This window comes from Phodopus roborovskii, unplaced genomic scaffold (assembly GCF_943737965.1).
Source record: "Phodopus roborovskii unplaced genomic scaffold, PHOROB, whole genome shotgun sequence".
Classification (NCBI taxonomy): Eukaryota; Metazoa; Chordata; class Mammalia; order Rodentia; family Cricetidae; genus Phodopus; species Phodopus roborovskii.
Window position 1 is genome coordinate 25,260,377 of NW_026126470.1, and position 20,524 is coordinate 25,280,900.

The 20,524-nt window shown below is 39.6% G+C and overlaps 1 protein-coding gene across 1 annotated transcript in view; it reads right to left on the minus strand.

Annotated features, from left to right (window-relative positions):
• The window catches only part of Grik1 (glutamate ionotropic receptor kainate type subunit 1), a 355,947-nt gene extending 337,520 nt beyond the window's left edge, over positions 1-18,427 (minus strand). The window contains exon 1 of the mRNA XM_051191842.1: positions 17,693-18,427. Coding sequence (XP_051047799.1) covers positions 17,693-17,810 — 118 coding nt within the window. The 5' untranslated portion in view covers positions 17,811-18,427. The remainder of the gene's footprint in view (positions 1-17,692) is intronic.
• Positions 18,428-20,524: the final 2,097 nt, after the last annotated feature.

Consider the following 20,524-nt stretch of genomic DNA (forward strand, 5'->3'; position numbering starts at 1 on the left):
TTTGGGCCCTTTAGATGAATGGCTCTCTGATAACTTACAGCATCTATATATACTATGTGCGTTGACATTTTGAATGGTGTAGTATATTTTAAGATAAAAAGATTCCATAATCTTGGATTATCATGAATCTGCTATGTGAATCCAAGTCTATAACATTTTTATCTCCTTCATTTCAAAGGCAGGCATAATATTGATCACTTCTAACTGTTAATAAAATAAAGAGGTATGCATTTCTTTTAAAAACCACAAATAACTACGTGTGAATAAAAATCAGGGTAACAGCAATAGTGACCATGACCTTTAAGTGTAAACTTCATCCATGACATTATACTGGTCATTTTCTGCATATGTAGTTAGTCTCCAGCTTCAAGTGAAATAGATGTTATCACACCACTTTTCAGTGTATAAAAGAGAAAGGGAGACAAGCCAGACAGTTTGATGACATTCTCACACACAGTGACATGTAGCGTTTAGATATATATGCATGTTTGCAATTAGCATTTGGATCATTTGATACTCACCAGTGTATGTTCACATTTATTTAAGTTGAAACCTTTGAAACCAAGGCAAAGTCTCATATCTTTTTTTAATCTTCCATAATGTATTTTAATGTGTTTTATGGATATTTGTTTATTAAACACATTCATAAAATTCACTAAAAGTGAACAAGTAACAGAAAAATAAGCAAAATGAACAAATTGATGATGATAATAAGCAAATGTTTATAGTGCATTATTAAGGTGTATGATAAGGAAAGCCTAGAAGAAATTATTGTATGTAGATAGGAAATGTCAAGTGTATATATTTCAAGTTGAATTATCATGTACTTTCAAGATTTTATTGTTCTATAAGGAGATTTTTCAGTCCAGAAGCAGATGATGGAACTTGTTGGAGGTTACTCAAGACTGTTTCGAGAGACTGAAGAGGTGGCTCTATAGATCTATAGATAGGGCTGCTTGATTCAAGTGTGACAACCTAAATTTTATCCCCAAGACTCACATGGTTGAAGGAGATGATACACCCTAGCAAGTTGTCCTCTGACCTCTCCCCAGATACTGCATTACACACACACACACCACACACACACACACACACACACACATACACTTATGCATACTCAGTGCATGCTCACACACACACACACACACACGTATTCACACATACTTTTGCATTTGCATTCACTCACACACACATATACACTTTCTCTCATACACAGTCACATATCTATACTCAGAAAAGGTCCAGCGGTCTTTGTGTGTGATAGGCTAATGAGAAGCTAATTCAGACTTAGTAAGACCTATAAAAACCAGATGGCCTATACAATAGCTTTAGGAGTGAGACGAGATAGCAATAAGGGACTCAAAATGACCCAACCATAAGAACTCAGAAGGGAAGGAGAGAAGGGTATAAGTGGCTGAAACACACTCTGTTATTAGTTTCTAGGCTGATGGGTATTTTTTATTGGCCAAAACGATGTGAATCAAAGGCAAGAGAAACTTTTGACTGAATTCCTATGATGTACCAAAGAGGTTGAAGGAGGATGGGTGTGAATAGGAGGGACAGAGGCTGTCCCTCAGAGAACAGGATTTCATTAAAGGAAATGTGGCACTGATGATGTCAAGATTAGCATCTCCACATGCAGGATGCACTCAGACTCCTCACAAGAAGAACAATATAGTGATAAGAGTAGAGGTAAATCTTAAAGAGGTCCAAAAGTATCTGTTAGCATGTGGAGGTCTGCATGAGTTTTATCTTCTTTTTCAAGAAATAAAGGCAACATTCTCTAAGTCACCCATGGATTTGCAAGAACATACCACTTACTGTCTGCTTACCAACATGGAGTACACTTACTGGTGGATGCTGTCTTTTGACTCATCTGTAAGCCATACTCTTGAAATGTCCTTTGTTCTCTTAAGGCATGAGATTGTCTAAACCTACAAGGCTCAGTTGCATCTCAGCAGGGTCAGCACTACAGGACAACACTGATTTTTCACAAGATATATGAATGAGCGAGGATTCCCCAGTGACTCAATTCTCTTAAATGGTAAAAATCGCCACGTTGTGAAGACGTTTTGGACCTTTAACTCAAGTGTTCTTTAATCGTAGGTAGCGTTGAGAACAGAGACAAGACCAGAGGTACAACATAAGAAGGATCAACAGAGATTTAGGCAAAGAGAAATCTTCTTTGATTTTTCTCCTCCAGGAATTCTCTACCTTGCTCTCTTTGTTCATAGTTACTCACAAGATAAATAAGAACATTCTATTTCATTCCTCCACTTCTTCAAAGAGAAGGATTAAATTTTAATCCCTGGGGAACATAGCCATTGGTTAAACAGAATGGCAATTTTAATCAAAGAAGTTGCTTCATTTCTTCCCATCATGAAGAAAGTGTCACTAGACAGATATATTGGACACTGATGTGCACAAACACCACCAAGCAAAAGGTATTTGGTCAAAGATCCAAATAATCTGTGAAGACATAAATGTGTCCACCCTTTAACTGACACATGTTCTACTTGCCATCCCTTTTCTTTCCTTAGCAAGTCTGTACTTATTTTATAGACTACACCATAGAGTATCTTTGGCTTTCTGAAACTTTGGCTTTCTGAAACTTTGGCAGTCTTTGCCTAAAGTAACCCTCTCACTCACATTACTCAAACTCTACAAAAGGTTCATTATTTGTGTGAGTAAAATCCATATGCACCAATTTCTTGCATTGTAAACTCCTTGAGGATGCAGTCACTATTGCAGATTGTGACAGTCACATTCATATATAAGTGAAACTCTTGCAATGTGTACTCCATGATGGCATGCAGATCCTGTGATGTGTAAGTCAATGGCCTCAGAAAGTTTGTAGTAGTGTTGAGTGGCAGAATGACACAGTACCATGCAACATTCTCATGCACAGTGCTGCCAAAGTCACATTCCTGAGTTGAGGTTAAACATTACCAGTATCTTGCTTCTGGCCATACATAAGAAAATGTGATTGATTTTTTTTTCTCTGAAATAAGGTTTTAAAGAGTACACGCTAAACATCTGTTAGGTATGTGCTAGTAATTTCTATACTTAAGTTCAACTTTAGTACCATTTAACATTTTGGAAAGGTTAGGGTCTTTGCTGGGGGGATCATGGCCCTATGTTTTGTGGGGTGTTAACCATATCCTTGGTCCTAGGAGCTCTCCTTCCCACAAAATAGAATCAAACAGAAATGTCTCCAAACATTTGCAAAATACTTACAGAGGAGAGAAATACTACTTATGGATGAACGGCACTGTTTTAGGGAAATATTTGAATTAATATGTATTCTACAAATGAGGTGTTACTGCAATATGAGTGAAAAGCTTTTGTAATCTGCCTCGCAATGGAATAGAAAGTTGGCTTGTTAAGCTTCATGGCACAGCCCACTGAGAACATGATTAATGTAAACCACTGTCATTCTTAATGGTTTTATTTTACAGTTTTGCAAATATCTTATTCTGTAATCATTCCCTGGGGGGATTCTTAAGTAGAATTGAGTCTTTATAAATCAATAAATAATAGGCCAGCATAGGTCATATTTATAATATCTAAACTTCCATTCATGTTCCTTATGCTTTTAATTAAGTCTTTTGAATCTTGCATTGTTTCTCAGCACACAGCTCACTTTAACATGGGTATGCAAATTAATGTACACTGGAAGCATGAAAATTAAAATTAGGCAAGGTCCTAAAAGAAATCTAGTTGCAGTGAATTGAGAATTTTAATTTAATAATTGTCACTCACAACACACTCATATCCCATTAGGCACAAGACACTCACAACCTAATGCTGGGCTAGTGATGATTTTGTGGGTAAGTTAGTTTAACCTTTTTGCTTGAAGGCATACTGAAATAGTTCTGGGTAATACTGCTGTTCTGTAAATATCAGAAGATCAAAGACAGAGTGGAAAATTAGTCAAATGTATAGACTACACAGGCAATAAAAACAGAAAATATATTTATAAATTACTCCTTTTCCTCCCTAGATAATATATCTTCCCATTTATTTGATTCTATACCAGAAACCTTTCCTCCATTTGCACAATAGTTGAAAAAAATATACTGCACATAAATAACTACTATTTTAGAAGAATAATGATGACATGCTAAATCATATGATATGTGCCAAGAAATTAATATTTGAGTTTTAACGTGAAACATAAAAAAACACTAGCATATTCAAATTTTTGTAGTAATTTCACTAAACATTTGCTTGGTTCTTCAACATAGGACCAGCATTGTAGAAAAAATAATTTATTCTGTGGAGTAATATTGATGGTATAAATGTCTTACCAGTGCATTGCTCTGTTATTCACTATGCAGGAGTCTACGTAGAGGTTTTCATTGTACACAAGTGATTACATACTTAACAGTCTTAGGTGGTGGATACCTCACAGAAGAATTCCTGAGACAAGGGTTACATATGGTAGGAGTATTCTTGCCCAGGTAAACTTGATTCTTCTTCCTATACCTTTCAAATATTTATTTGATTATACAATAAGTATTTACTTAGATTGATCTTGAAGGAAAAGTGAAAACATCATCTAGGTTTCAAAGTGACTGAAGTTTATATACTGTCTGCCTTTCCTGTTAATTGCCTCCTAACTTTTGAAATTCAGCTCCCGTCTGTAGACTTGAAAGCAATAGCTTCACTTCTGCAGCTTTAGTGAATCATACGAGGAGATGGTTATGAAGCGTCTTTTGACTTTAGAAGAATCTTAAATATTAGTGTGACACACAGAGAAATCCCCCAGGCAGTCCTGATCTAGTCTGATGTCTACTTAAATTGTTTGACACATGTCCTCACTGATCCCTAGACAGGGAGCCTTGACCATCCTCTAGTCTCTGCCTCTCTGGCTCTAGGATTGCAGGCATGTTTCAGCATACCTGGCTTTTGACTTGGGATCCAAACTCAGTCCTTGTGACTTTGTGGCAGGCACTTTGACTGAGTGGTCTCTCTAGCCCCAGGAATCACCACTCTCGATACCCTAAAGGATTTGGTAAGCTGACCTACATGATGCTGCATTGTGTGGGCCTTCAGACCTGCATGTGGCTGACCTACATGATGCTGCATTGTGTGGGCCTTCAGACCTGCATGTGGGCTGACCTACATGATGCTGCATTGTGTGGGCAGGTTGACATGTATGTGAGGGAACTCTTTGCACAGAGTTTGACTCCGCCCTCTGACCCAGGGTGCATTATGCTCTTGATAGATTCAGAAATAGAATGCTGATAGCTAACTGGTTTATAATTGCATTCCCCTTTTCAAAGGCCCTGAAAGTATTTTCTGCTCCTCCCCCACCCACTCATTATTACATTTCATCTGGAAACGCCAAATTTAAGACTTCCTAGTCAGCTGTAGTACGTAAGTTCTACTTCGGCACAATTTTATGTCTTAAATTTGTGATAATGTATTCAGGGGAAGAAACTAGATAAAAATTGGAGAAAAATTGCAAGATAAACATAATAGAGGGGAGCTATCATTTACTCGATTTGTAGCTTGCTGAGGCATTTTACAGATCTGACAGGGATTCTTACATATCAAATTGCTTTCTTTTTTTTCTGTTCAAGTATAGAGGTGTGGGTTTGAAAATGAACTACATAGTGGCGTTTTAACTATCATTCCCTTACTGTTTCAGGGAAATATCAGAAAATTCTACAAAACTTAGTGGTTTTTCTTTCATTTTCCTCCTCCTTTTTTTTTTTTTTTTTTTTTTTTTTTTCCTTTTTTTCTTTGTTTCCAGACCCACACAGGAATTTCACAAGCTCTGCTTCAGGTTTTGTTTGCTGGCTTCGGAATTTTAAGCACATTGGAGTTCTCCAGAGTATGAGATATAAAGAAACATGGACAAACTTGGCATTCAGGACACAGACCAGCCAACAACATTTAAAGTTATTCCCCCTCAGCCCTATAAAATCAATAGTCCTGTTAGATAAAAGAGGCTTTTCTAGAAAGAAATGGGATTACAGAGGAGCATCTGAAAGGTTCATAGGGGATAAAGGAAGAGTTAGCTTAATTGCCAACAAGAATATGCAAATTCATTTCTAATAAACAGTAGCATACATAAAGGAAGTACATACAATATCAAGGCAAAACAGAATACAAAGAAGGAAAATACTTCTCAAGCTAGAATTTTACCTCTCTCTCTCTCTCTCTCTCTCTCTCTCTGTGTGTGTGTGTGTGTGTGTGTATGTGTGTCTGTGTATATAAGATTAGAATTAACCACAATATGGTGAGCTTTATTTTAAGGTTGCTATGACATCAACTGTTAACTACTCAAATCCCTAAATCCCACCATGGTGAACTCTGAGGACTAGGCTGTCAGTCTGCACATGCTCCAACAGGAAATACAGGTTCTGATTTGCTTTTTCATTGCCTTGAGACACTCCACATTTAAATTTCCTATCTCAGAGAGCTTTATGCTCCCATCTTTCCCTGTTATTTTCTTTCTTATAATGACCTCTGTTTTCCCATATGCATGAATTCATATCACCCATTTGTGCATTGAATATGAACTTACAAGTATTTTCTGAATGGAATGTTGACCCTGCATCCAGGTATTTCATCTCCATAGACATCAGGTGATACATTCCCGATGTTCCTCACTGGGCTTTCTCAGTTTCCCAGAAAGCCCTCGTTCTTACCTTCTAACATGCACACACTTGGCTTGTCATGCATGCTCCATCACCTTCCCCTCCCTTTGACTTTGTGCTGATCACCTGAAGGTAAGTTTGGTGAGGTGGCCTGCAGTCTTCTGTCTCACCTGGTGGGCTACAAGGGCAAACCAAGATGCATAACAATCTACAATGAGATGTTTCGGAGACATGCCCCTTCCTCCAGTGCTGGGAACCAAATCCTGGCCCTTGTACATGGTAGGCCTACAGACCATCTGTGTGTCACACCTGCAGCCCCATGAAAGTTTTTTGACTCCTTGGAGAAGTGTCATTAGTGTCTTGCCTTAAACTTGCATTTAGCGTTTAATAAGCTCTCAGTAGTGATTTACCATAGGGTTGTTGCCTGCAGTGTCATGTTGCCCCCTTTTATATTGACTGTAAGATGAATTTCCGGCATAGTTTTCAGCCCCCAAATCCCGTAAGTTTTCTATCAACCAAACCCTCTCAGCTTCTGGATTTTGCTTGTTTCCTCAATCTCTCTTCAATTACTTGAAAGTGAAGACACATTTTCTGGTCCCTTATTGGCTACTTTTTTTTTTCCCCAGGGAAACTCCTCTGTTTTCATCTTGTTTTACACTGGCCTTTGCATTGTTAGTGCTTGTTATCAGATTGTAATATATGTATCTGACTTCTGCAAACCTCTGAAATATTTTTAGAATAAGAGTAGTGACAAATACAAGAATTAATAACTAAAAAAAAAAAAAAAAGGATGGAGAGAGAGGGCAGAGACAAATTAAATCCTCAGCCTCCAAAGGGAAAAGGAAAGGTCAAAAGCTACTAAAAACCCCAAAGTCTATTTGAAGGATGACGTCACAAGGATGAAACAAAAGACAGCATAGATTGCAGGGCCACTATAGCAAACTTGCTTCTGCATGTTTTCCAGGGACTGTTCTACAGTCTTGGTCTACAGCATAGGAAATCATATTCCAGGGCAAAATATTGTCTGATGGATGTTTATTCGGGGAGAAACCACTTACACCAGAAACAGATGAACGCTGCAGGTTCCCCTTCCAAGGATACCTCGGGATGATCTCTGTCTCAGACCAAAAAGTAAGAGAGTGAGCTGGGGTCTAGGACCCCAGAACTAGTCCCCACACATCATACCCACACCTGTCCTCATGCCCCAATGGGCGTGGCCAGTGTAACAGGTGAGGGAGGGGTGGACATCTCACTACATTGGTCTTCTATAAGGTTCACGTTAGTCAGGTGTCTTCCCCTGCCCCCTCATGTTAGCTATAGGGAGGGCATATTATTACCAGAGTTCAACACCGCAGGCTGGGCTTCCTTTCTGACCTCATAGTCATGAAATTGTCATGAAGTGAGTGATACGTTATTCTTTAGACATAGTTTTTTAAACACACACACACACACACACACACACACACTTAGCCAATGCAGCAGTGATCACTTGTTTGAACTGTCCTAATTAAGTTGGAGTAATAAAAATACTTTTTGACAAGAGGCTTGGGAGATGACTCAGCAGTTAAGTCATTGCCTGCTCTTTCAGAGGACCAGGTTTGGGGTTCCATTCTTCAGAGGACTCACAACCATCTGTCACTCCAGTTCCAGGGAATCCAACTCACTCTTGAGGGGGGGCACCAGGCACAAAAGCAGTGTAGAGATACGCATACAGACAAAATACCTCTACACATGAAGTAGAAATTAAAGTTAAACAAGTGGTGGTACGAAGGTTAGCATCCCATTCATTTATGATAGTTAGTTTTACCATGTTCTTTTGAATATAAAGTTACTTCTTTACTTTGAATTATTCGTAAGAAAGGTTGATCAGAAATGTCTGCAGAATTCAAGTTTCAAGAAATGTGAAACTACTGTAGGATAATACTGATTTTTTTCAACTTGATTGAATCTAGACTCATCCAGAAGATACATGTCTGGACATGTTGTAGGGAAGTTTTTCCCTATACTGAGTTACTTGAGTGAGAAGATCCACTCTAACTATTGGTGGTAATATTAATGGGCTGGAGATCCAGATGAATAAAGAAGAGGAAAGCCAGGTGAGCAGCACAATTTAGCCCTTTCTGCTTCCTGATGTTTATGGCACCATGAGCAGAGCCTTGAGCTCCAGCTACCATGTTCTTTCCACTGTTATGGACTAACCCTTACATTGGGCCAACATCAACCTTCCTGCGTTAATCTGCTTCCATCAAGTGCTTTGTCCCAAGTGTGAGAAAAGCAACTAACACACATGGATAGCTCAACACATTTCTATTAGGACTCTTCCATTGACATTTTCCCTGAGTGATGATAGCATATCCTTGTATTTGCTTCTGCAATCATGACCCCCTGACAAGATGAGACTTTCACCTCCCACATCCACTTTCTTTACAATACATTCCAATTTCACATTTCATGGACTGTCCTGATTTTTAAGATCACATTGACTGGCAATGTGATCTTTGAATTCTGAAACATTTATGCATTTCATTTGCCTATTATTTTTATTTTATCTCTCTATAGCTATCTGTCTATAGCTATTCAAAGGATATCTTCACATATTAATGTAAATATTGCACAGTAAATAACCACATACATGTCTGTGTATATCTTACATAGTATCTCTATTAGTTTTGTATATATATATATATATATATATATATATAGAGAGAGAGAGAGAGAGAGAGAAAAGAGAGACAGAGACAGAATGATAGAGATGCTGGTTCCAATCAACTTGGCTTCCTCTTTAAAAACTCAGGACACCTGCAACTTACATTTCTTTCATTTATTTAATTTCAGAAGTTTTGCTTAACATCACTAACATCACACCCAGAGTTGAGGTAAACGTGAAATTATAGAAGAATCTAGTTTCCTGCATCTCATTACCATCAGGAGGTTGGATTCAAGAATGGAGAAAGATGGAGTACAGAGGTGCAATTCTCTGATGCCCAATCAGGAATGTGGGAAGAGAAGCAATGTAATTAGATGTCAACACCAAAATGGGAATCAAGATGGGGGAAGATGGATGGCTTGGAGGGACACTTCTCTCTTAGAGAACTTTAATCTCTTTAGGGAGATACGAGAAAAGGTACCTGTATAAACATGCATTTTAAGTTGAAAGTGAGGACCTTGCTGCAATTCTGGGCTCTTGTGCCTAGTTAAGTTTGATGACAGAAAAATAATGTCAGCTCCACCTGACTGGCTCAGTAACTATCAATATTAGTCAGAGCTTGGTTGTATGTTTTCCTGCAGCAGTGTCTCAAGTCATCCCAAGGGGCTAATGTTGGTTCGTACACTGGCGCACCTGTTCACTGCTACCTACACTCTGATGGACAGGGGAGAGTGACTTTACTCATAGATATTATGACAAAATCAAACAAGGAATCCCTAAAGCTGGGAGAACTCTCATCACAGTGGCCTTTTCACTCTGCCTATCTGCATGCAAATGAATGCTTCAATCACCTAGCGTCTGAAGAATGGCTGCTTTATCCAATCATGTTTAAATTGGACAAGAGGAATGATAGGAATCAAAATGGAAGAAATATCCCTAGTCCACAGCCTTGACAAAATGAACAGATTCCTTCTGTCTTCACGGTAAGTTCTTATCTACCAGTACAAAGAACTACAGACAGCTAAGGAGCAGGAGAAGTGGTCTTCTTCAGGAAATAACATTGCAACTGATTATTCAATACCAAGTGATCAGTCCCCCAAATATGCAAAATATAGACTGAGCAGGTGGCATTTAGGAATATGCATGTGTGTTTAGATACATAATATACATATAAAAGAGAGAATGAATTTGAAATAGTGAGGAGAAAGGAAAAAAGGGAGGAAATGATGTAATTATATAGAATCTCAAAAAAATAAAATAAATAATTAAAAAATGATAATCTATATACCACCAAGTGTGAAGTCATACACTCTAGTCTGTATTGCTTTATAAGTATGTTTTCTATTTGAATGGCTTTCATTAGAAAGGTTACATTTAGTGGCTTTTTTCACAGTTTGTCTGTATGATTATTTTCTTAGCCATTTTTCTCTCATTGAACATTTACAGTGGTTTATAAGAGGTCTTGGCAGTGCAGTGAGCATGTATAAAAACAGCCTCAGGGTTCAAATGTATCATAAGAACAAAAAGAACACACACTGCTCATGATTCAAAAGGTAAAATATTGCCTCTACACTTCAGAGATGCCTCTCCTGACTGATCCACTGGTCAATCTTTTACATATAAACATAGCAGGGTCACAGAATGCAACTTGTGTTTATAGATTGACAAAATGTGCAATACAATTATTTAGTAATTCAAAATAAAAAAGGCCTCAGAGACAGTTTAGTTGGAAAAATGCTCCCTGCATACGATGGGGACCTGAGTTCAGTACACACACACACACACACACACACACACACACACACACACGCATGCACACACACTACATATATATGTCAGGCATGATAGGACATGCTTATCATCCCAAGCCTGGGAAAACACAGATGATTGAACTCAATACTTAATGCATAGCCAGACTTCAATTAGAGAACATCTCAAAACCAAACACACTCAACAAAAAACAAGGTGATTGACACTTGAATAATAATAATACCCAGTATAGTTGACTTCTGGACTACACACACACACACACACACACACACACACACACAAAACTATGCATATGTGTGCAATATTATACACAATACAATAAAGTAAAAGAAAGATGAACCTTAAAAGTTGCAATTGAGTTTTCATTAAAAAAAGACCTGATTTTTCACCATCTTTTCCCAATTTGAATTATGAAGTACTTTATTGGCTCTGGGAATTGAGTATTGATTTTTTTTAAAGGCATATTTAAGCTATTTTGCTAAGAAAATCTTTCAGACAGATTGCTTAAGTTTCCATTCATGTACATCAGCACTTAAAGTCTTTAACAGAGTATGTTGCAATGCGTGAATCAATATTCATAGTTAAATTACATTTAATTAAGTATAAAAAGCTATGTAATAGTTAAAACCAAGAAGTTAATGAGTAGAAGCAGTTAATGCCTGATTTTCCAAATTCTATTTGCAGAATTCTCAGGAAGATATATAGACACTTTTTTGTCTATAACAGTTTTATTCAAAGTTTATTGTGTTAGTGATTTTCTGATATTAACTGCTGTTGTCTTTATTTTAGTGAAATTCTTGGAAAACTCACTATATAACATAATATATACCATGCAATATTTTTTTCTATTTCTCTTAATACATTTACTTACAGATCTTCATGTGCTGTGAGGAGGAAAGTAACAGAAGCCCTTATACATTTTGAGATTTTTAGTTTTTGATGTATTTTATTTCTTAAAAGGTTTTAATTTATTGAGTCATTGAGAAAGTAGCTCACAGAATTCTCATATGCATCACTCAATTTTTCCTGTTATTTACATTATAAACTGTTACAGCATATTTGTCAAAATTAGGGAGCCACTAAAAATACGTTCTTATTAAGAGGTGTTAAGTTTTTTGTTAGAGGTGTTCACACCCTTTTCTGCTCTGGGGTCTTAGGTGATGGCACTTCCCACGTTTTCTCATTGTGTGTCCTTAGCTCCTCTGTAGTCTGACTGTTTTCTGTGTTTTATAACCCTGGCATGGCTGATGAGTATTCGCTGGTTATTAGAAGGAAGAGCTTCTACTGGAATTTGCTTGCTGTTTTATTCTGCCTGGCATAGAGAAGGAAGACTAGGTAGTCAGGATTCCTTTTGTACCACATCACACCGTGTAAATACTGTCGTGTCTTTTTCCTCATCACTTGCCTTCTTTTTTTCTCTTCCCCTTGGGATACTCGACTCCCCCCCCCCCATTTAATTATTTCTGTCTCTCCCACAAATGCAGATACACCAGAGTCCTGTCACTAGGAGTCATTTCAGTGGTAGTGTATTGAATTCCATCACCAGTTCTAGAACCATCCCTTGCTCTGAGGAGTCCTGAATGTTAGTTTCACAGGGAGATACTGGGATGTCACTGTTTTAAGCCTTATAGGTTGTAGGAGCTAGGAAGAACATGTGTGTTTTAATCAGCCATTTAATAAGGTGCTCTATCTTAACATATACTGTTTGTGAATTTGTTCAGTATATCAATAATTCACTTTAATACATTCTCTTTTGCACTGTTAAATGAAAAAAAAACTAAGTTATAATGACATTCCACTCTCCAAATTAATATCACTTGATCATTAGACTTCTATGAAATAAAACGGCCTGAACATGGTACCCAGAACCCATACGGTGGAAGGAGAGATGTAAGTTGACCTCTGACCCTCACACTTCCAGAATGCTATGTACATATCCTACTTCTGTAAGTAAATATATAATTTAAAGATCAAAATAGGTGTCTTTAGTCATAAGTTACAATGAACATTAGTCTGTAACCCTCCTTGAGAGTCTCTATAAAAATGCACTATACAAAAAGACGGCAGTACCTGACTCAAGGACCAGCAGGGCTTTGGTTTAAGAAGTGCTGAATTGTCAGTGTTTTGTTATTAATCCGTTGCTCAGTGCTTTTTCTTCTACCATGGTCTGCATTCACGAGTTTAGGTGAATGTCCATACCCATGATACACTAACAACCTTATGTCAGCAAAAATGGGGTTGTTGATTCAGGTTTAAACAGAAGAAAAGTGGTGTGTGTGTGTGTGTGTGTGTGTGTGTGTGTTTCTAAAGATTTCAATGTATTTGTACTATACAAATATACTTCATGAGTCATTATGCAAGGACAGTTTCATACACTAGCTCAAAGAAAGGGATAATTTGAGTACACAGACCTCCTGTCCTGCTCAGTAACACAGAAAGTGAGGGAGTGTCTTCATTGAGTTCTGTGTCATATGTACTTTAGAGATATCACCACAGTTCACCTTCACATGAAGGCCACATGTCTGTAATTGACCTTCTGGTGTTATATCAATGTTAAAAACGACATTGTTAAAGAATCCTTCTGCTTGGATTCCTTTATCACTGTTTTCTGATGCAAATAGAATGTACAGACTTTCAGGATGGATGCTGCTCTCTTTATTCTACTGATAATAAACGTGGTGGGAAGCGAGGAAGGGTATGGGATTGCTTCCACTGCCTCTGTTACTGTCCTTCAGAACCAACTTGGTGAACTGGGTAACAAGCTAAAACGATGTTTTCTAGGCATAGACACCACATTTCCTCTCCAACATGATCACATTTGTTGACTGTTTGCCAAAGAGAACATGTTTCCTTGTTCCTAATGGCATCAAATATAAGCCATATTCATTGTCAGTCATCAGCAAACAACTAAAAGAAACAGTCTACTTCTATTTTTGATTGAAACATGGTATGTGCAGATGTGTAACAGCATACACAAATTGGTACACAGTACACAGAGTTTAATGCAACATACTTAAAATTAAATGCCAGAAGAGCTAGCTTCCTATCCCCACATTCCTAATGATTATTGGTATAATTTAGTCAAAGTCACCAAACCACACTTTTTCCTCAATGAAAACCACAGGTCACAAACCACAGAAAAGAAACTAAAGTTGAGAGGTGTGTGGTATGAGCATCAGGCTTACAAAAATCAATGTTGGCCTCAAAAGCAGATGGTACAGAGAGAATCGTAAGGCAAATGATCTGTTGATCTCAGGACTGTGCTATGACCAGTCAGGAACGCTATTGTTTTTTTTTTTTTTTTTTAGTTGACACAGACCTTCACAATCCCTTTGAGGGATAGCTGGGGATTTCACTTTAGTGTTAGGGCCAACATTCATCCCAAAGTCCAATGTCTCTCCAAGTGTGGATCTGTCTAAGCCAAGCAGACGTTTTAAAATAGGATCAGCTCTTCTCCAAACTCCCTTTCCAGGTTTGGCAGCATTTACTGCCTGTACCCTATGCACTCGTGGGCCTTAATGTGATCCTCTGTGCCTACAAAATAAAGTAAATCTGAAGCGCTAATTGTTTTAGAAAAACAGAGCATGTTAAATTTTAAATCTATGATCATAAAGGAAATGTCAATAATAATAATAAAAAAAAAGTTGAAAGAATACCACAGCAGTAATGCAACAAACACCAAGCTACTTCTTACGGACCTCTCGTATTTTATTTCATGTTCTGTTTCTATTCATTTTATTAATGGGACTCAGAGGCTCCCATTAGTCTTAATTTGATTTTTTCAGATACAATTACAAAGGCCTACTGAGGCTAACTACAAAGGCTAACTCTCACTGAGACACACACCCAGCAAGAGATAATGGTGGAGTCCAATCCTTTCCTTCTTCCACCAGGTCCTGTGCCAGGAAGTCTGTCTGCCCCCGTCATCATATGCTTTCCCATCATGTTTGTGACTGTGAGCTGAAACGACGGACTAAACATATTAGTAAATAAATCTTGCTACTCAGGATATAAGTGACACCTCTGCTTTACGTTTGCACACATGGGAAAGATATCTCCACGAATGGCAGTGAACTCACTGCGTTTAGATATTTTAGAGGATGTGTATGTGTTGAGGCTCACAGATCAGTGAAATGTATATGGCAGCTAACTGCTTCCTGATATACACTGGAATACACAGAAAGGCTGAAATCAATCCAATTACTTTATGTTACTCCCCTGTAAGATGCTAGGAAACTTCAGTGTGATAGTAATATTTCTGGTACCACACCCTACAGGGTTCCCTTTGGAGTTTACCCTAGTTTGCATGTGATTATTAACCATATAGTAGTGTTCCAAGGCATATCACACTACATGCATGCCAGATCCTGGCATGAATTCATTTTATAACTTCTAGACACACACACACACACTCTCTCTCTCTCTCTCTCCTCTGTGTGTGTGTGTGTGTGTGTGTGTGTGTGTGTGTATCCAAAATTTATACTTTACTCAGTAAGTGAAGTTTAAGGCGGTACTCCAACAAAGCTATAAACCAAAGTTCCACTGCCTTCTCCATATAAAGGCAATTCTAAGTGTCCAGTGTTTATCCTGGACTTTATTTCAAGATCTTTCAAGTTACTGAACAACTATGCAAAATTGAGAACCAAGAGTTCCTATCTGTTGACTGGATGGATACTTGTTAGTTTGCCAAGAAGAGAACAAGAGAAGAAAACATACAATTTTATTTCTCTTCACAGAGTTGTGTCTACTTCCCTGTTCCTTTGATATTTTGCCTTCAACATTGGGCTTGACTGACAAGAAAGTAGCTGTAAAAGGCAGGTTTCCTCTCCAATAAAGCTGGTTTCCATGGTGCTGAAGTTTTTATTTAAATCTATGTATGGGTCTTTATATACATGGTGTTAGTGTCCAGGCCAACATCAGGTCCACATCACGGGGCCACAGAAGGGAAGCATGTGTGTTGCATATAAACACCCGCACGTGAGATGATGCTTTATGCATTCTAGCTCATATTTAAAGGAGCGGAATTTGATTATCTTGAGGCATGTATCATAAGGCCAGTGAATGATACTGGTTGTTTTCATTTTGAAAACAACTTTCAAATGGTTGATTGTGATTGTTTAGGCCTTGGCAGAGCCATTTCTAACATGGGGTTGTCATTTTCAAAATGCATTAACACAAAAGCAAAACACCGATTAAGTTAATGACCACTGGAAGTTGTTACACATTTCCACTACTTGGCATTCTTCTTGCTATTGTATTACTAAGCTAAGCACACTAGATTGCATCCAAAGCCCAGGCTTGAATATATCTTGGGCAAAGATTGTTTTAGTTATAGTCAATCACGATTTTTTTTAAAATAACTTTGGAAATCTATCACTATAAGACTATACAATAAATCCTTGTTTCCCTCAATAGTCAGGAAGAAACATGTAAAGTTAGTATTTGGACTTTTGGCCATTCCTTAAAATCTAAACTTTGTGTGCATAAAGAAAACACCCTTCAAACAGAATCATGAGGGACATGGGCTGCTTAGGAGCCTGGCTATGAACTGCTCTGCACGTTGCCCTCACACTCAGCCAATTCCTAGAAAGAGTGTGAAACCTGGGACTTCTTTTTTTTTTTTTTTTTTGCTAAGGAGAGATGGGAGATGTTGCCAGATCTGTTAGTTGTCAACTTGCCCTGTGACCATCTCTAATAAGAACTGGAGCTAAGAAGGCACTCTGAGAATTGAAGCAGAGAACCCACATTAATTTGAATGGGAAAGTCGAGAGGTTCCTTAGAGCCCAAAGCCGACCTCTATGGACCACATCTTGATAGTGGGAGTTATGCATGCAGACATGAGTTCACAAGAACCCTTCTGTTGGTAATGCTAGCGGTCTGTTTGTTTGTGACACTGCAGAATCCTGCCTTTAGTGTTCCCAGAGTCTCCTTTTAATCTCTTTGCAGATCTAAGCCTCACCTCTCCCAGGAAGTTATCTGGTTTGGGGATTAGATGCTGCTGCTGTTGAGTGGTTAGATGGTGGGTAAGATTGGGCAGGGGAAACTTCAGTGTTCATTGACCATCTTTCCAGATCCTTGAACTCTCAACCTCTCTCCTGTGGACACCTCCACCTTTTCCAGGCTCCATACAGAAGAATCCAATTTAGAGATGAAAACGTAGAGGCTCTGAGCTAATAGGCTTTGCTATGTTCCCATTATGCTAGTGGGTCAGCGGTTCCGTCCTTAAGATTCTGACATGCTTGAATATGACTGGAACGGGTGGACTGGGGGACACCCACTTAGGCATCCTGAAGAGAGACCTCATACTACCCCCCAATCGCCCAATTCAAGTGGTCAAAGGTGCGCACAACCTGATGCCTAGAGCAGACTGCCAGGTTGAGCCTGGATCCCTGCACTCTGCTTGCATCTCAGGTTGAAAAACCCGCCAACCATACATTCCAGGAAAGCCAGGCACCTTCCAGGAGGGAAGCAGTAACATGACTCCCACTTTGTTGTGAGCTTTGGGTAGGCACTGATCCCCCACGACCCCTAGCTCGCATCCCCGCACCAGCGCCCGCGCGCGCACGCTGCCTTGCCCGGACCCCACTGCGCCCTTGCCGGCCACGCGGAGCGATCAGGATCCCTGTATTTCCACAACGCGGAGCGCTTCCGCGGGCTCACTCACCGATCCTAAGCACTTGCGGGGCGGTCTGAGGGAGGATGTAGCACAGGAAATAGAGGAGTGTCCAGCTGGTGTCCCTGGTCCAGAGCCCGGGCAAGATGAGAACTGTGCCGTGCTCCATCTTCCAAGCTTCTTAATTCATGCCGAGACACACTGGTGGCCTCACGCCCGCGAGATGCACCCAACTTGGGCTGGGTCCCTGCCTCATCCTCTCTGGGTGCTCTCAGGCTGTACGCCAAGCGCTCTCTGCTCTCGGGAGAGCGAGATGGGGGGAACCCGCGTGGGGACGTGGAGCGGGCTCCTGAGACTGAGCTGCCTGGGGCTTAGTGCACTGGTCCTTAGCCCATCACTGCTCGCCCTCCGCCTCCTCCATGGGCCGCATACCTCCAAGGATCAGCAGGATCCCGCTCCTGGAGCCCAGAAACCAGCTGAGGAAAGTTGCTACCTCGATTTGCTAAAACGTCTCCCTCATTCGTCCTCTGGTCAGATGCAGAAGTGAAGGGTGGGGGAGTGGGTAGAGGGTGTAGGGTGCAGTGAGGAGAGGAGAGGAAAGGGAGAAGACACCCAAGGAGAGAGGGAACCGGGTGAGTTGGTGCAGCGCTCAGACCTAGCAGGATGAGCTCCAGCAGGTTAACTGGGATACAAGCCCTGCTTTTGCTTCTTTCTCGGTCCTACTTCCCTCCTCCCCTCTTGGCCCCACCCTTTATTTACTGCCCGCCCCGGCCAACCCTACTAACCCAGCCAGACACACTCACACAAGCGCGCGCATAGGCGTGCACGCGCGTGCGGACACCACACACACACACACACACACACACACACACACACACACATACACCACGCGCGTGGCCGAGCGCGCGCGCGCACACGCACACACACACACACACACACACACACACACTTACACCATGCACACACACATGCAATCACTCTCCAACTTTGTGCTGTGGTGCTGGGAAGTCCTTTGAGTCTTGCATCTCCAAGACAGATCAAATCTAACCCATTAGTCCTAGGCAGAGGGAGTTCTGCTTTCCTCCATGAATGACAGCCTTATCCCTAGGCGCCCATGCTGGGGTCTTAGGGATGACTAGCACACAAGATAGGAAATCATATCCTCTGAGGGAGAGATTTAAGAAATTATCAGAGATTTCATTTTTTTCATTTTTTAAAACTCCAATGAGAATGAAGAGACGGGGAGAATGAAGGAGAGGAAGGAGGAAGAGAAATGGGTATCCTTCAGTCTTTTAAGATTATAGCAACTCTTCCTATTTGGACCTGAGATAATATCTTGAAAATTGCTTCCATTTACAAGCGCTGAGCTGAGAAAGAGGCAGCTTCGGGCACGCTGCTTTTCTTAATTTCTTTTGGCTGTCACATTTGAACACTGGAAATAGGCTATTCTAACAATGTAGGTTTAGAGACCATTTCTCTGTAGAAGGACAAGGACACTTCCCTGGGGAAATCAGCATTTGCTCGTGTTGGCTTAATTTCCTTTGAGCTTTCTGAGGAATGTTCCATATAAATGTTTGCTGGTTCTGTATGAACACCTCAAGGTGCTCCCCCTTGGAAAGTTGATCTAAATTGAGTTAATTCATAAAAGGAATACCCATAGTTATATGAGCCTATCATTTCTAAGAATTACAGATGTAGTGTATCTTAAAATTCATTTATTCCACAGATGCATATTGAGTAGTTTGTATCTGATGGTATCGAATGTCCTCGCCAAAGAACCCATCATGAGAAAACCACACCATCTCCTCCAAGGAGGCTGTAGTGTCACTGCTGAAAGTTAGTAGGTCACAATGTGTGTGTATGTGTGTGTGTGTGTTCTCTATTTCTCTGGATGAGAGTTAAGTATTGTATTGAAGAAAGGGGACTTTCTTAGTGTTGGCTAAATGAGAAAAAAATGCAAAAATAAGAATACTAGATGAAAATTGGAGAAAACAAATCAACTTCAACTTATTTTAGATTGTTTCTAAAACCAATTAGAATCATACAATGACATGATCTGTCTCAGAAGACAATCATACTCACATCTGTCAAACCACCTATCAATCAATCAATGGATCAATCCATTGATCCTTCTACCCATTGGTCCATCATCCACCCATCAATGCAATGGGTTTTTATAAGGACATACTTCCTGTGAAACATTGTGCTAAGTCTTGAACACAGAGCAGGAATATGGTTGCTGTTAGCATGAAACACATAGCCTTTAAAGAAATGTGGGTTCTGTTGATACAGTTTAGTGGTAGAGCTCCTACTTGGTAGACATAAGGCCCTGGGTTCTCTAACATTAAAAATTTCAATTTCAGGAAGCCACATGGTAGGCAAAAAGAAAGAAGTGGACCTCATTTAAGAGTTGGTGAAGGGTTGTCAGTGTATTGATGAACTACTGGAAAATGTTTCCTAAAGTGAGAATTTTAAAAAGTTATCAATTTATTTTTAAACTTGATACTTTTATTAAACATATCTATTCATTTAATTTTTTTCTCCAGATATCCAAATTTAAGGAATAGTAGGTGAGGTGTGGTGTAACAGTCTCAGGAATGCAAGGTGGAAAATTTAGTTGGCTTCTGGGCACCTGCTTTGATACACGTTCTAGCGTATTTTAGGGTTTTTTCCCTTCAAGCTTGCTAATTTCTTTTTTAAAATCTCTCTCTAGTAGCTTGTGTGTGCTTACTCATATCTAGATTTCTCCTTAGCTTGGCTTGCACAGACTATACCTTGTCTATGAAGAAGAGTCCTGTAATTATAGCCAAGGGGATGTGTGACAGTGTTATGCTCCTCTTGCAGGTGAAGTCAAGACAGGGAAGGGTTTTGCTACTTGGTCCT